The sequence below is a fragment of the Fonsecaea monophora genome (genome assembly GCF_001642475.1).
Source record: "Fonsecaea monophora strain CBS 269.37 chromosome Unknown Scaff97, whole genome shotgun sequence".
NCBI lineage: Eukaryota > Fungi > Ascomycota > Eurotiomycetes > Chaetothyriales > Herpotrichiellaceae > Fonsecaea > Fonsecaea monophora.
In genome coordinates, this window is record NW_019174028.1 from 88,230 (window position 1) to 103,716 (window position 15,487).

A 15,487-nucleotide genomic window follows, 5' to 3' on the forward strand; every position below is an offset into this window, starting at 1 on the left:
TGGCTCGCAATTCTTCATCTGACGAGATCGGCCCTCCTTCGTGTGAACTGGTGGGATTTTACCATGCCCCCCCATCCCCTCCCTCCCGTCCCCTCAGGGTGCATCGCACAAGCCCTGACCCGCTGCCTCGTCAAACCTGAATACGAATGTCAAATGCTCAGTGGTCAAGCTAGTACGCAAGAGAAGAGTCCAGCGCAATACAACATACCCACATCCTTCGAATCTGCTCCTACAAGGGTTGGGCTACGCTGATCGCCTAGCCAGAAGCCATTTATGGAAAATAAGAAGACCACCTGAGGCCTTTTTTTCGCTCCCTCTGTGTCTTGTCTATCAGTCATTTCGCTGCAAGCCACTTCTTTCGTGCGCCTGGCATTTCAGTCGCGCATCGGGCGCAAACACCAAGCAACAGCTTTCATGTGTGGTGATACAATCCCTCCTCGCTGGGCTGGTTGATTTGAGAACGGCCGGTTTTCTGGGGACCCAGTCGGGCACCTCTGCACTCACCCGAATCCTAGCCACTTCATCTTCTAACCCGGGTCACCAAGTGTCACAAAATCCGTGACGGCAACGCTTGGGTGGCCCATTCTCTAGCCTGAACTGGCCACCTCCGTCGAGGTATATACGGACAAAAGATGGTTGACGGTCAATCCCAAGCATCTAACTTCTTTGTCCCTCCAAACTTCGAAGTCCATTTACAACCCTCCTCAACACCAGCGATGACTCCCGAACTGCCTCCCTGGAGGACGAGGGTGCAACGATTTGGCCGAGAATATGGCGCCTACAGAATGTAAGCACCTCAAATTTCACCACCTAGAAACGGCTAACATAAGATTGACTCCAGTGGACAATATATGTTTCCCCACGACGAGGCCGAGAAGAGAAGGATGGATATGGTGCACACAATGCTCAAGGTCCTCAGACCAAAGCATCGACGAATCACGGAAGTCCCGCACGAAATTCTCCGGATTCAGACAGATGGGTGGGACGATCGACCTCGTCGGCCTCGAGTCCTCGACCTGGGTTGCGGCACCGGCGTCTGGATCATCGACATGTCACACACCTTCAAGGATGCAGAGTTCAGGGGCGTTGACATACAATTCCAAGGGCCACCGAATCCCAGTGATTCCGTCGACTACACCGTACCCTGGGATTACGAGGGTCCGTGGGCTTTGGGCGAAGCATCTTGGGATCTTATTCACCTTCAAATGGGATTGGGCAGTGTGGCAAACTGGGACAGGCTCTTTGAGAAAATTTTCGCCCATCTCGTTCCTGGGGGTTACTTTGAATGGGTCGAGTTTGATTTCGAGCCTCGGTGTGATGACGGTACGCTACAACATGGCAAACTGACCGAGTGGTGGGATCTCTACATCAAGTCTACGTACGAAGCAGCCGGTCGTCGTCTGCACTGGGATCCATCGGCAGTGGACACGTTGAGGCGCGTGGGGTTCAGGGATGTCCAGCATATCGTATTCCAGATTCCGTTGAATACATGGGGCAAGAACGAGGACTATATGTATCGCATGTCACAATGGTGGCAGCTGATGATGGGTCCCGACTGGAACGGTGGAGGTGCCTATGGGCTTGAAGCCATCAGCCTTGCGCCTCTGTGCACGTTCTCCAATTGGCCTCCTGATCACGTCAAACGGCTTTGCAATGAAGCACTAGGCCAGGCTGCCGATACTAATGTCCATGTCTACAACCAAATCCATATCATCACGGCCAGAGCACCTCGCCGCAACGAACAATAGGTCGCGACCGCTGTGTTCTGGAAGGGATCTCTGAGTCCTTTTTGCTTCGACAGGTGATGCATCCTACTCTGGATATACAGGACGAGCAGGAACATCGCTACACTGGGAGCAGCCACGCTGGGAGCACTTGAGGGAGCAAAAGGAGAACAAAGTGGTGGATCACGAATGTCATATATCTTCTGCGTCTTACAGGCCCTTCGGTGTGTCCACGCGTGCCACAAGGTGTGCAAGTCCTCCTGGCAAGAGTTTTCCACAATCTCAAACTTCTTGTCTTGAGTGCGCCAAACACTGGATAGCCTTGTACGTTGTACAATGACGCGATATACGCCACAAAGGAGGAGGAAGATGTGATTCTTTCATGACGGTAGCGATTGACGAGCAGCGCAATGAATGGATTGGTAGCATTACGGCTATTCGGTCGATCTTCGCCGATGGTGCAACCACACGCGCTATTGGGTTCGAAGGACTTTTTATCTCTTTGGTGTGTGGCCCCTTAATAGCGAGCTTTGGCTTGTTCGTAATATGTGGATATGAAGAGGGGAAGTTTAGGAAAGGCAGACAGAGGAGAAGGAAGAGAGGGAGAGAGACAGAGCACTTTGAGCACGGCCGAATAACGAAGAATTGATACTCAAGGAGACGACAGAACTGAATTAGTAAATGACCACGACCTTTTCTGGCTGTGAAAGGGGTTGAACATTGTCTGCTCGCATTTTACGTAACGGGTTCAATTATCATTTTGGGATTTTTCCATCGAGGTGGAAGTTTTTGCATTCATTTTGCCAGCGATCCCATTCTGCTGGGGAGCCGAGTGTTAGCCTTCACCACCGAGAAACCCGCAGCAGAAGCATGCTTCCAGACTGACTGAATGATTGAGTTTGGATCGAATCGGATTGAATTGAATTGATCAATATTCTTTTTTTGCTCCGGTCCTTCATTGGTCGTCATCCAGGCAATGCAAGTTTTAAAAAAAACCCGACACACACAGTTTCTCGCTTTCACACCGTCGCCATTGTTTTGTAAGAGGTGTCTGTTTCCCACGCCCACACGATGGCTTGCTTGGATTCATCAGCCTCGAATAGTCTAAACCCTCTTCCCCGGTTCTTCCAGATTCTCGTGTCACAATGTTTTCAATGACCCCCGTAACCGCCCCTCAAAACCACATCTCCTCTTCCGTAACTGCGAGTCTAGACCGTAAACCCTCCGTGTCGCAAGAACCACACATCAACGCTCGGCAAATTCACTCTTTGGAGGATCGACGTGAAGCTTAGGCGAAGGTGGTGGGTCTCTTGGAGGTGAAGAGCTTCTTTGAGCGGTTGCTGCGGTGGGGGAGCGGGAATTTGAGGTTGCGGGTGATCAGCTGCTTGATGTATGGTCGCTTGACGTCGTTGGGGTTGGTGATCTCGACGACTTTGAGGATCTAGATGGCGTATTATTAGCAAGGAAATAATTTTTTCGGACGTTTCGAAAGGAAAAGGTGGAGGGTTTGGAAGAAATTTGGATATTTCTCAAGGAGCAGGGAGAAAGGGAGAAGACACTGGCAAAGGGGGAAAACGTACGTGGATGCTCCTGAATCGGGCACGATGTCTGGCAGCCATATCCTGGTACAGGGCCTCGACGGCGTCGGTGCGGCTCATCTCTCGGTACTCCTTGTACATGTTGTGCGTGCCGGATCGCGAGTCGTATCGGATCCAGATGCCGAAGTTCTTGACCTTCAAGGGCCGCTTCTCGTGGATGACATTGAGGGACACGACCTCACCGGTGGATTTCTTGAGCTTTCGCAGCTTGGACAAAAAGTACCAGAAGCGCGACTTGGCGACGACGGTGTTGGGTGCGAAGATGCGCATGCGGTACAGCTTGGGCGTCGGGTTCGCATCGGTGGGCAACGACCGGCCGATGACCTGGTATTCCTGAAGGCGACCTGTATGGGCAGACGAGCCTGTCAGTTTTGCGTTCTATTTCGAAGAAACAGTTGCTGCCATTGTGACAGGTTTGGGTTATTCATTGTAGGTCGAATTTCCATGTGAAGATGGGGATCCTTCTCTTTTGACGCTCTGCTTTTTGGGGCTTCGAGGTTCATTGGTCTTCTCCTGTATACATGTCTTCACAGGCTTTTTACATCGTTTGTTCTGTGCATTCCATCCCAGAAATTCCCCAATCAAAAATTCCTCGCAGGCGCTCTTCGACTCGGCAAAAGTGACTTGTAGGAAAAGAATTGTGGGCGCGCAGACTTACCCATCTATACCGGGTTAGCATTTCAAATCTCCAGAGATGGGTTCTTAAATACCTTGACTGTGTGTGATCGACCTCAAATCGTGGCTCGTCGTCGATGTGCTTTGATCGCTGAGAAAGTCCAACTGCGAGGCTTCAGAATTCAAGTTTCAATCTGGGTTTCGTGTGCCAAGAATTCGTTTTGGCTTGGCGCTCCTTCCCTCCTACCCCGTGATTGGTTGGCCGGACTTTCTTCGTTTTGTTCAGGAAGCCCAAACGACTTCGTTCGTACACATTGCTCTTCATTTGTCCTTACAGGTAAGTAATTTTACCATAGCATTTGGTCTGATGGGGAGTATCTTTGCGGATTTTCACCAAGCCCAGCGGTTAGGGCATGGCCCCCTGCTTGCATCATGCCTCGCTCCCATCGACACCGAAAGGGATCCCCGTCGACTCGAGTCATTTGCCCAGATCTCCAATTATCAGACTGTCTCGTCGGATGTACGATATCACATCATTCAAGACCGCAATGCTGCAAGACTGCCCAAAGCCGAAGGAACCGCTTGGGTTGACATCTTTGTTGATCTATGGAAATGTGTCAAAGAACTTGTCGCCCTGCGGCAGGGTACCGGGGCCGGTGACTGGTCCAAAGCCTTCGACGCCTACAAGGACTTGTGCAATCATCTGGTTAGAGGATACACAAATCATGGGTTTCAGGCGTGGACTATTCCGTGCCTCAGTGTTGCAGGGAAGTACCTCCGCATGATAGCTATGAGAGCAGACAGCGAGATCAAAGCCAAAGAGGGCAATGGAGACGTCTTTGCGAGTGGCTTCTCAGACGATATCATGGGCGACACAAACAAGAACGAGAAACTGGAGCAGGCAGCCTGGACCATCAATCGAATGTTCACAACATGCTTGAGCGACCGAGCCGAGGAGAATGAGTCACGCAGATGGGGCATTTACAGCACCACCAACTTGCTGTTCAAGACATACTTCAAACTCAATTCGGTGTCGCTTACAAAAAATGTCATTCGTGCCTTGGAAGCCGCTGCAGATGACATCCCTGATCTGGCTCGATTTCCAAAATCCCACCAATGCACATTCAAGTACTACCGCGGAGTTATTGAGTTCCTGCAAGAGAACTACATTGAGGCAGAGCAGAATCTGATGGAGTCATTCCAACTGTGTCATAAGGACTCGATGAAAAATCGCGAGCAAATCCTGACTTATCTCGTCCCGGCACACATTATCAACCACCATCAACTGCCCACCAACGCCCTATTGGCTCCTCATCCAACCCTATCAAAGATCTTCACGCCATTATTCACTGCCATTCGCGCAGGCTCACTCGCTGCCTTTGACAGTGCTCTTTCAGAAGCCGAAGCTGAACTAGTCAAGCGCCGGGTCTATCTGACTCTTGAGCGCACCCGCGGTCTCTGCCTACGCAACCTATTCAGGAAGGTCTTCCTAGCAGCAGGATGGGAGGAAACCAAGGATGCAACCACCGGCGAAGTGACGGGCAAAATACGTCGAACAAGGATCCGCATCGAAGAATTCGAGGCCGCAATGCGCGTGAGTTATAAGGGTGCCACAGATGTGTTGGTTGATCGGGACGAAGTTGAGTGTTTCTTGGCCAATATGATTTATAAGGTACGTCGTATTGCCTCTCTTAATCGTTTATCTGCGCCCAATCGCCCCAATCTTCTTTCAAACAAAGACATGTCTCGCGCGAAGAACCACTGAGGACTACTGTTGCCTTGGCGGTGGTTGGATGCCTGGTACAACATGATCCATGTAACTCAACCAACGAAAGGCTTTCTTTGATCCCTGACCTAGAAAGGATTATGCTGATTTGGAATCTTTGGTCCCTTCGCCCCTCGCAGAACATGATGAAAGGCTACATCGCTCGCGACCGAGGCATCGTCGTACTTAGCAAGGCTGGCGCCTTTCCTGGTACGGGTGTCTGAGTACGAACACATGCCTGTGCAACACTTGATCGATGTTGGCCGCCACACCTCGCGGACTCGACGGTTTGTATATCCGACTGGCAGATTTGCGCAACCTCGATCTTTGAGCTGATGCTATTGGAACAATGATTGTATCGATGTCACACCCAGCACCAACCATGGTGCCGAGTTAAACATACCTACACTAAGGGCAAACAATCTTTTCCCAAAATGGACCGGTCCCGATTTAAAGAGGGCATGCATGTTGCCGGAAATGCAGTCCAATGGCCACCTGTGCAAAGGTACAACCTACGAGTGGTGCACAGTTCTAATTCAAGGCCGCCATTGTTCTGGCCTATTGTTCTCAGGAATGACTGGTTCTCGATGTTCCTCAGGTGTCAGCCACCTCTTCGGCAAGGGAGAGTCGAAGTCGACCCGGCAGATAGAGCTGTTCGGCCTAGCCACTTCTGGCAACAATCGCTGGTGAACATGGCTCAAGTCCTAAGGGCAGTGTCCACACCTCCATCCTGCCGGGGAAGTACCACGGATCACAGTGGAATCGAAAGAGACAAGGGCCTGGGGACGAGAAGAGTAGGGAAACGGCTGATCGGCACATGGGAGCACGCTCCTCTTCTAACCAATCACGTCAGACTTCTGGGAAGTTTTCACCATGGAGGCTGAAGGCTGAACGAGTTGAAGGAGGTGTGGATATGACCAGCCAAGGTGGGTGGTCATCAGAGGAAGATGTTAGTGCGGTATATTTAGACCCACTTTTTTCTTTGAGCCTGAAGAGAAAGACTCAAGATACGAGTCCTTACAAACACAAGACAAGTATGAGTATGGTCAAAGGTACTCGGTTCCCTGCACACAGTCCCGCTGTGTGTGATTTGAACATCCAAGGGGTCCAGGCTCCGCCAAACTCAAATTCACCTTGCGCCCCTGTCTATGGAGTACTCGTACCTCTCGTTGCCTTGAGCTAGGCACCACTGCCTGCATTAGCGAAGCCCGGCCTGGACGGAGGATGTATCGACCAGGAAACGGAATCCAGGCTTCAGCATGGCCTCAACTACCTCGTACTGGTTGCCTTTTTTGCGACCACAGCGGCCCGGAATTTTACGTGACGGAAAGGAATGCCTGTCAATCGCGACTGGCTGAAAAGGGACGGAAAACGAAGGACGTGCATGTGGATGGATCGCAGTTGTCCGCCTTCTCCTCTTGTACGCATTTTCTTTAGAGCCTGGCCGAATTAGACAGATACTCAATTTCAAAAGTCTGGCAGGCTCAAGTCAATGTTCTCTCTACAGCCGGTCAAAATACTGAGTTCCATTGCGATAGATTTTTCTTTGCTCCCTCGACGAAGAAGCACTTTGAGCCCGCTGTATTCAAGACAACAAGGATTGAGTTGTTTTCAAAAAGGCCCGATAGATAGCAATACTGCAATAGCAGCCAAAAACCCGAGCAAGTTGCTTCACCAACCACTCACTCACTCACTACTCTCGTGCTTTGTCGTCTGGTGATCATTTTTTCTCTCTCTTTCAGATAGACCCCGAAATGGTAATAGTACATGACAGTCTTCATCTCCCCCTCCCGTCCTTGGGGATCGACTTTGTCCCATTCTCCAATAGTGGACAAAACAGGCAGGTAGGTAGTGTTGGTGGTTTCTTTTTTCTTCTGGGATGATGATACAAAAAAACGTAGCAGAGCAGACATAAATTGTGGCATCTGACGGGCGACGGGCACAATATCCCATGAACTCCGTCCGCACGGCAAAATTGGTACAAATTTGTGGTGAGAGTAGATGTCATATCCCTCACAGAGCTGGCAATTTATGATGGAAGGGGGACTAGCGTGATACAAACGGTACATCATTTTCCATCAGTCACTCTTTAGCGAGTGAATGGTGACGTAAAGGGTGAGCGTAGTGTTCTGAGATCGTCCTGTCATCGTACTTGGTCAGTCCACGCTATAGAACCTCAGAGGGGAGGTGCGGGCATACCATGTGGTTGCACATGGCAACGAAGAGGTCAAAGAACAAGGTGCCGCCTTGCTCCATCTCGACCTTCATGGTGCCGCTCTTCTTGAAGTTGTTGCGGCTGCGGATGATCAAGGTCAGATATTGGGCTCGAAGCTTCGAGTCAGAGTCGGGTGTATGGCCGTAAGCGTAGCGTGCCGACGCGAGGATTGTAGAGATCTGCATGCCCTGTCGCAGGCCTTGTTTGCGGAGGGCAAGGCGTTTGAGTTCTTCAAGGCCATACAGTTCGGCTGAACAGCTGGGAGGAGAGTGTCTGTTAGCATCGGCAAACAAAGAACGCAAGTAGTGGGGCACAACGTACTATATGACCGTATCCCTCATTAGGACTTGTTTGGTGGCATGATGATATATGGTCACGTTGGAGCCACTGGCTTCATCTTCCAACTCCCAGGTATCCTTTTTCTTGTTGTGCAGCAGCTTTGGATAGTAATCTCCTTTGTAGAGGTATTCCAGCACAGCAGACAGAATCTCTGGCTGTTCGTCGGGTAGATTGATTCTTCTGGCGTTGGATTCAAAAAACTGGCCTTTGCAGGCAGCGCTGAAGAAGGGGGAGCGCGAGAGGACTTCTTCGTGGCCGGCAAAGAGTCTCTGTTCGGGGCCAACGCAGATGGTGATGATGGCCGAGGTGAGGGTACTGTAGCAGGAAGTCAGCCATCAGAGCCTTGTGCTTGGAGGATATATGCCACTTACCTCCCGACGGGTGGGCTTGTATGAGTGCTGTGTTCTCTTCTATGAGACCTCATCGACTCGGACCGTTGGAGACCCTGAGTGACAGATTGCTCTCGGAACGAGGACTTGGGCTTTGTGGATTTGCTTGTTCCATAGCGAGAGGAGAAGCTGTTTGATGTTTGGGGTCTTTTGTTGCTGAACATGATTGTTTTCAGCTCCTGCGCCAAAAGGGGTCTTGTGTAGCTTATGTGGGAGAGTCACAAGTAGAAACGAGAGTCAGTAGCAGCGAATGTGATCAAGTCAACGGTGGCAAGGAAGCGATGGAAGGCAACATTGGTGCACGTAAAAAACTCAGAGGACAGAGGCAGGGGAACAAAACTGCCTGAAATCGATGGAATAATCAGTCGGGACGAGGAAGGAAGAAGAACATTTTGACCGCGGGCGAAAAGAGCTGCTTTTTGAGGGTCGGACATGGCGGCCAGCTTGCTCCCCTTTCAGAGAGCAGGGCTGCTGGGGAAGCTTATCAATGCAACAAGTTTTCCCAGACCGCATGAGCCTAGAAATGAAGCTGGCGGAAGCCTGACACGCTCCCGCCCTCGCCGCGTCTCAGGTGGAGTCTCCTCAACGCGAACCAAGCACGGAGGCATGTGACTGTATTAATGCAAGCACTTTAGGGTGTCGTGGGTCGTCTGGGGGCTGCATGTTGGCAATATGACTGGGCTGTCCGTTGTGACTCGACTCGGCTGGCAGCTTTCGCCCTCTGGCAAGTCTCCCTCTGGTACCCATCGCCCACCCATGTCTGTTCGGAGTTGCAAGGATACCCGGGGGACCAGAGCTAATAGTTCTGCAGGCGAAGCAAACTGCGTCCTCTGTATCGCCACCCGAACTTTTGTCCACTTACATGCCGAGTCCCGTCGGGGTCCAAATCCCCAGATTCGACTGATCAACTGTGAAGAGTCATAAAACCTACATGGCTAGCAAGCCACTTCCAGTCGGTGTAGCCGAAGCACAGATCGTCGCTGGCAGGTCTGAAGGAGAAAAGAGCAACGGAGTCCTAATGGAAGTCTAGGGATGCCTACTCGTCTCGAAGTGTCCCTCGTATGTAAAATGATGGTGTACAGGCCATGTCTATCGGCGGAGTAAGGCGAAAAACATGAAACATCTAGGCGTCGTCCCTGGCATGCTACTCACTTGCCCGAATCAAGAAAGAAGCCAGTCCTCGGCTCTGCACTTAATATGGTGCTTGGATGCCATTTGCTGCTAGTTTGTGTGCCCTGGCATTAGTGCTATATAAGCCTGATCACATCCCTTCCCCCAATCAGCTATGCGTGTGTAGATGAAGTAATGAGAGCAGAGTTGGGGCCGATTCGTTATGTTGCGAAAGAAAACCTCCCGGATCTCAGTGGTAACAATGCCCTGCATATCAATCGAACAGTCCTATGACTAAATTCTAGAAGAGGTACTTCGCCATGTGCGCCATTGCTGGCCCCATTTCGTCACGATTCCAGCCGGCACACCTCAGCCGTATGCAAAATGCCGCGACGCATTGCTCTTACTTGTGAATTCTATGACCCAGGGGGCGATCCTGTGACGATGTCAAACCAACCACGGGTTTCCAGATGTGAGGGTAAGTGAAGCCCAATCGCGGAACAAACTTGGACTCTCGCATACTGTACCCAGACGAATCTGTCACAAAATGACTCTCTTTGCCTCTTTCGGATGGCTCTCAACCGGACAATAAGGACATTTGAATTTGGCACCTTTGCTGATCCTTTGCAATGATTCTTGAGCAATGACGTGGCAACAAGGCAGCATCATCGGAGGGTTCTGATCCGTGGTCTGTTCCTTTGATACCGGACACACGAAGATCGAATGGAATTGGTAGGAAGGGGGAAGAGGTGTTTCGACAGGAAGTTCATTTTCCGACGTCCATTCTGTCCGTTTCTGCTTCTGGATCGTCTGCAGTTTGTGCAGTATTGGTAAGGCGATTGCTCCAGCAGTAGCTGCTATGTACAACGGTGAATCGGCGGATAGCTCGAGGAGTGAACAGAATTCACGTGTGAAAGAGGTTGCGACTTCATCCCACGTCGTAGAATTATCGAATCTGAGGCTGTATGGTGATTCCTCCAAATTGGAGCAAAAAGGTATGGCACCCATCAGCTGCTGTATCTCGATAAGGTATCGACCACGGAAAGACTGGAATTCCCTTTGCGCATATTGAAGTGCACGAATCGGTGCTTCGAAACTGTACTGATCTCCATCTCGACGGTCCAAGAAGAGACTGACAAATTGTAATCTGCAGAGTTCGAATTCCAGATTACTGCCACGAGCTTCCAGTGCTGCCGCGTTGCTCCTAGCCCAGTCGATGGCAGGCTGTAAATTGTGGTGGTCCTTGAGTTCACTCAAGATGTGGTACATGTTCAAAAACTGCTCCTGCATGCTCTCTTCCGCTTCCTTGTCCAGGCCCAAGGGGTGATCCATTGATACATCCTGTCCTAAATGGGCCGCTATCTCCTGTTGCGCCTGCTGCCTCTCAAGCGCCTCAGAATGAAGGGCCGACGCCACATCGAACAACCCTTCTCGAAGCAAATGCAGGTAGATTGCTCGGTTGATCAGAGCTGGGTGTGAGGACAGAGCGTCAACCTCACTGCTCGGCACCTTGTCCTTGAATGCCTTGTCCAGAGCTCTCGTATATTTGTTGTGTAGTCCATGTGTGTCCTTCAACCCCGAGAAGATGCCGTCGAATGATGTCTTGACTGGATTCTGTAGTTTTGCCAGAGTAATCTGTCTCGATGTAGGGTCTTCGGCTATGGTGTTCCTCGCCCTCTGAAGGGCTTTGATGATGTCGTCAACATGGCCAGTCGTCCTTGACAGCCTGCTGTTATTCCACACTTTCTCGTGCTCTTTCTGAATATTATCCATGGTGGGCCACCCTCATGAGTTGTGTTTGCGTTTCTTGGGCTATAAGTTGAGCGTGGCTTGTACCATCGTCGCCAATTCTTGTCCGAGTTCTGGTAGAAGATCGCTGGACAGAAGGTATCGACTAGAAGGCATATAGATACAGACCGGAGGCAGGGGATGGTTGTGTCTTCGAGGAAGCGCAGGTGACTTCGCCCACATTAACAAGCTTAGATGAAGTGGGCGGGTTCCGATGTGGTAGATCCCTGATAAGTGGGTGGGCGGCATGGGCGGGCACGCGGGCTGGCGGTCAGGCGGGCGTGGGCGGTTTCTCTTTGGGTGGCAATATCCGCCGCCAACCAACCATCAACTTGCAACAACTGCCTCCTCTCAAGGCAACTCCGTATTGTTGGATCAATTAGTCCAACAGTCCCTGCCTCGACGTTTTATCTGCATAACCTCTCTCTTATGCGAGGTGAGAGTTCCCGAAGCCCTTATGGTTGGATAATGTTACCAGCTTAGTGCCTCGCACTGTACGAGGTTCTCGGTACTGACCGCCGACCACAATGTCATTCGTGGGAGCTGGGTTTCTCACCCCATACCATCATTCCAATTCCTTTGCCGGATCGCCAAAGGATAGGCCTGTTAAATCTAGCCCAAAAGATGAATATAAGCCTCAGAAGTCAAATGCCATCGACACGTCGAGTCCCACGTCCAGCGGAGGCACTCAAGGACGAGCAGGCCCAAATCGAAAGCGCCTTGTTTTCGCCGATCCCGTCGCCTTTCGCTACCTTGAAGAAGACCCTGCGACTGATTCTATAGAACGATGGAGGCGTCTGGAAGGGTACGAGATGTATGTGGTCGAGCAATGGGCCTGCTCGAGAAGTCATCCGACCTTCATTATTTGTACCTACACCGGCGACCCTTCGCACTCAATCCTGGTGAACGTCCTTGCTGTACCCAGTGACGAGAGCACATGGTCTCCGAGATTACAGATCTATTTCCAAGCAGTCTCTCAATATCATGCAAAAGAGAAAGACACGCCTTTAGGCGCGCTCATGGTCACCAACTTGAGTGGATTTCCATCAGCTCTGACCGTGATCCCCGTCCCAGATGGCGATGTTAGGAAACATCGAGACGATTTCATTGTCAACGAGGACCTCAAACGCATGGGCTGCTCAGGGAGAGCCGGAATCAACTTGCAGCCACCTCAATCCTCTACCATTGCCAAATTCCACCACCTCTACCGGACAAGTGAGACCGTACCACTATATCAGTCGGTCATGGAACTGGTCCGGACATGCCAAATCGCCTTGGTCATGTACGACAAACTACAACCGACATATGCGGATGGTTTACTTTGCGATGTGACCGAGCAAGCGATCAATGAGTGGTGGACAGACATTGGCACCTATTTCTATAATGTCGAACCGAACGACGGTATTCTGGGGCCAACCACTGTGGCAGCTCTCCTTGGGCTTCTTATTGGAGCTTATAATCGGCTCAAAGCCTTTGGATCCCCTGTGGGGAAGGACGTCTTAGACACCGTCTCGATGAAACGGGCCATCGGCCATTTCCAGAGAGGCCAGAAGATGGAAAAGTCTCGACGACTTGACCGAGAGACTCTCGATCGGCTTCACAGAGCTACGGCCAAAAATGCCAGCGGTGAAGGCTGGACGGTACCAAAGGCAGTCAAATCCACTGTTGCCGAGCTTAGTGGTAAAGGCGGGGAGATGGTCATGGGTATCGTAGGAGGTCGGGACAAAGCCGGTATCTCAGAAGCCGAAACCCTGGACATCGAACGTTTCGCTCAGCTCGTTACCGGTCCCAAGATGAAGTGGCTCTGGCAAGGGAAACCCCTCAAATCGGGCGACCCGTTCGCCTGGCCAACCGGCGATGTTGATCTTAAAGGCAGAGTCTTTTGTACTGATGACCAAGGCAATTTCCTATGGACAGGCAATCAACATGACTCTGTGTCAGATGTAAACGCCCTCGAGCGGACAGATACGACATACACGAATCAATCGGACACCAAGTCCGGCCGACACCGTTTGCGAGGAGCTGTTGGAGGCCTGAAAAGCTATAATCATCGTTATCAGAAAGAAGTTGACGAGGCCCAGGATTGGGTTGAAAATGCCGCGACTAGAAACACCCCTCGAGATCATATGCTGAGAACGGCAACTGAGATCGCTCATCCATCTGAACCTCGTGCATTTGATATGCCCTTGGTTAACGCTGAACCGGTTTCGCCTCATACCGAACGGCGTCAACCCCTACGCCGAACTCAGACGACCACTGAGAAGAAGATCCCATCACACAGAGAGCAACTACGACCCGCATTGCCAGGCGACTCGCCCAGGAAGAAGAAAGTCGAGGCCCAGTTGGCTGATCTACGCAATGAGTTCAAAGCGGACATCTACCGCAAATTCTCTGCTGCTGTGCCATATAAAGGTCTCAGTAGTCGGGTGCTGCGACGGACGCAGAGCAATGTTCAACTGACTGGTCATACCATCGACAGCCCCCGGCAAAACCGGATTAACCGACGCGTTTCCTTCAGCGTCGTAGAAAGTGCAGTTCTGGACACAGGCACAAACCTTTTGGAGGAAGGCATTGTGAAGGGCAAAATCGAGGGAGACCTTACCAATGCCCTAGCCGAACGTGACGCCCTGGCGGCCTCTGCCCAAAAGAAGGCTAAACGTATCCAACACATTCAGCAAGGTCTGATCCCGTACACAGAAAGCCGAGTGGTCCATGTGGAGAGTTTGGATCGGATCGCGCACCAACATCTCGAAGAACTCAATGAGCTGTACTATCATCGCCTTGAAGAATATCAGACTCTACAGGCTACCTCGTCTGACCTTGTATCGCAAGAGAAGACAGCTTTGACAGAGAGCTTTCGACGCATGGAAATGTTAGGAGCCAAAATGGATTATGAATTGGACAGCTTGCAGAGTCGACTGCAAGAGGTGGAGGATGCAGTGGATGACTTTGAGAGGAATGTACTGCTGATCGAATCGCGGGCAAGGGAGTTGAACGGAGAAAACGAAGGGCTGTCTGCAAATTCGTCCTGGATTGCACGGGTGCTGAACTTTTTGGGACCAAAGAAGTAATGGGACAATATTATTGCGAGGTATAAGGAAAGGGCTTCTCTCTGCAGATTAGCGAGGCGTATGGGAAGTCTAAAAGTTGGTCGAATCGGGCCTTGATATAGCGATCGCGAACTAAATAGTCCCAAAGTGTAGGATGTGAAGATTTGATGCTCTGCTCGATTTTGACTGTGCCATCTCTCCATTTCCTTGCCAGATCCCTACCCAAACAGGACTGTTCTGTGCCGATTCTATTGTAGAATCCGACTGAAATACTGTACACAATTTTTCCAACCCTGCGAATCCATCATGGTACCTTGATCTAGACTCGTAGATCCATGATGGCTGCGATGAAAAAGGTATAGAACCCCGTCCAGAGCCGAGCCATGTGCTCTTGGATTATGACCATCGACTGAGATGATGGAAGAACCTGATAACTCTTTCGCGGTTACATTCCAAACATACCTCCACCACCGCCTCCTCCTCCTTGTCTCATGGCGGCCTCCCCCTGCATCTTTTCTGACACTTTCATGTTGACTTCGAAGAACTTCGCTACACAGCGATCAAGACAGACACTCTCGGCTTTGTTGAGGTCGCCTTCGCGGTAGTCGGCCGGTATGCACTTCTTCAGGCAGGATTGCGTTAATCTGGGAGTGGTCAATGCGCTATCCATCAGAGGGAGGTGTCCGGAAGGCTCCTCAAAGAGGTTGAAAGAGATACAGCCCGGCCACGAAGGTTGTGTAGGTACCTGTTGAACATGTCTGAGACCATCTCAACTTCATTTTCAGCGGCTGCGATCTTTTCTGCGGACGTCGGTTGAGGCCGGCCGCCACCAAAGAGAAAGGACATGTTTGTAAGCGATAGCTCCTTTTCTTCGGGGGAGTTCTTTTCGAGGGA

The 15,487-nt window shown here is 51.1% G+C and overlaps 7 protein-coding genes across 7 annotated transcripts; 3 read left to right on the forward strand and 4 right to left on the reverse strand.

Annotated features, from left to right (window-relative positions):
• Positions 1-632: 632 nt before the first annotated feature.
• Positions 633-1,748, forward strand: AYO21_09609 (hypothetical protein; the record flags this gene model as incomplete). Its single annotated transcript, XM_022659540.1, has 2 exons — positions 633-787; positions 842-1,748. 2 exons carry the CDS (start codon positions 633-635, stop codon positions 1,746-1,748), a joined length of 1,062 nt encoding a protein of 353 aa, XP_022508167.1.
• A 1,264-nt stretch (positions 1,749-3,012) lies between these two features.
• Positions 3,013-3,727, reverse strand: AYO21_09610 (60S ribosomal protein L20-B; the record flags this gene model as incomplete). Its single annotated transcript, XM_022659541.1, has 3 exons — positions 3,013-3,165; positions 3,305-3,655; positions 3,716-3,727. 3 exons carry the CDS (start codon positions 3,725-3,727, stop codon positions 3,013-3,015), a joined length of 516 nt encoding a protein of 171 aa, XP_022508168.1.
• Positions 3,728-4,304: 577 nt separating this feature from the next.
• On the forward strand, positions 4,305-5,702 carry AYO21_09611 (hypothetical protein; the record flags this gene model as incomplete). Its single annotated transcript, XM_022659542.1, has 1 exon — positions 4,305-5,702. One exon carries the CDS (start codon positions 4,305-4,307, stop codon positions 5,700-5,702), a length of 1,398 nt encoding a protein of 465 aa, XP_022508169.1.
• Positions 5,703-7,868: 2,166 nt separating this feature from the next.
• Positions 7,869-8,809, reverse strand: AYO21_09612 (hypothetical protein; the record flags this gene model as incomplete). The annotated part of the gene is made up of 3 exons (XM_022659543.1): positions 7,869-8,175; positions 8,239-8,571; positions 8,628-8,809. The coding sequence occupies 3 exons, from the start codon at positions 8,807-8,809 to the stop codon at positions 7,869-7,871; spliced, it is 822 nt and encodes a 273-aa protein (XP_022508170.1).
• A 1,486-nt stretch (positions 8,810-10,295) lies between these two features.
• On the reverse strand, positions 10,296-11,528 carry AYO21_09613 (hypothetical protein; the record flags this gene model as incomplete). Its single annotated transcript, XM_022659544.1, has 1 exon — positions 10,296-11,528. The coding sequence occupies one exon, from the start codon at positions 11,526-11,528 to the stop codon at positions 10,296-10,298; it is 1,233 nt and encodes a 410-aa protein (XP_022508171.1).
• Positions 11,529-12,070: 542 nt separating this feature from the next.
• On the forward strand, positions 12,071-14,614 carry AYO21_09614 (hypothetical protein; the record flags this gene model as incomplete). Its single annotated transcript, XM_022659545.1, has 1 exon — positions 12,071-14,614. One exon carries the CDS (start codon positions 12,071-12,073, stop codon positions 14,612-14,614), a length of 2,544 nt encoding a protein of 847 aa, XP_022508172.1.
• A 424-nt stretch (positions 14,615-15,038) lies between these two features.
• On the reverse strand, positions 15,039-15,439 carry AYO21_09615 (mitochondrial import inner membrane translocase subunit tim10; the record flags this gene model as incomplete). The annotated part of the gene is made up of 2 exons (XM_022659546.1): positions 15,039-15,237; positions 15,339-15,439. The coding sequence occupies 2 exons, from the start codon at positions 15,437-15,439 to the stop codon at positions 15,039-15,041; spliced, it is 300 nt and encodes a 99-aa protein (XP_022508173.1).
• Positions 15,440-15,487: the final 48 nt, after the last annotated feature.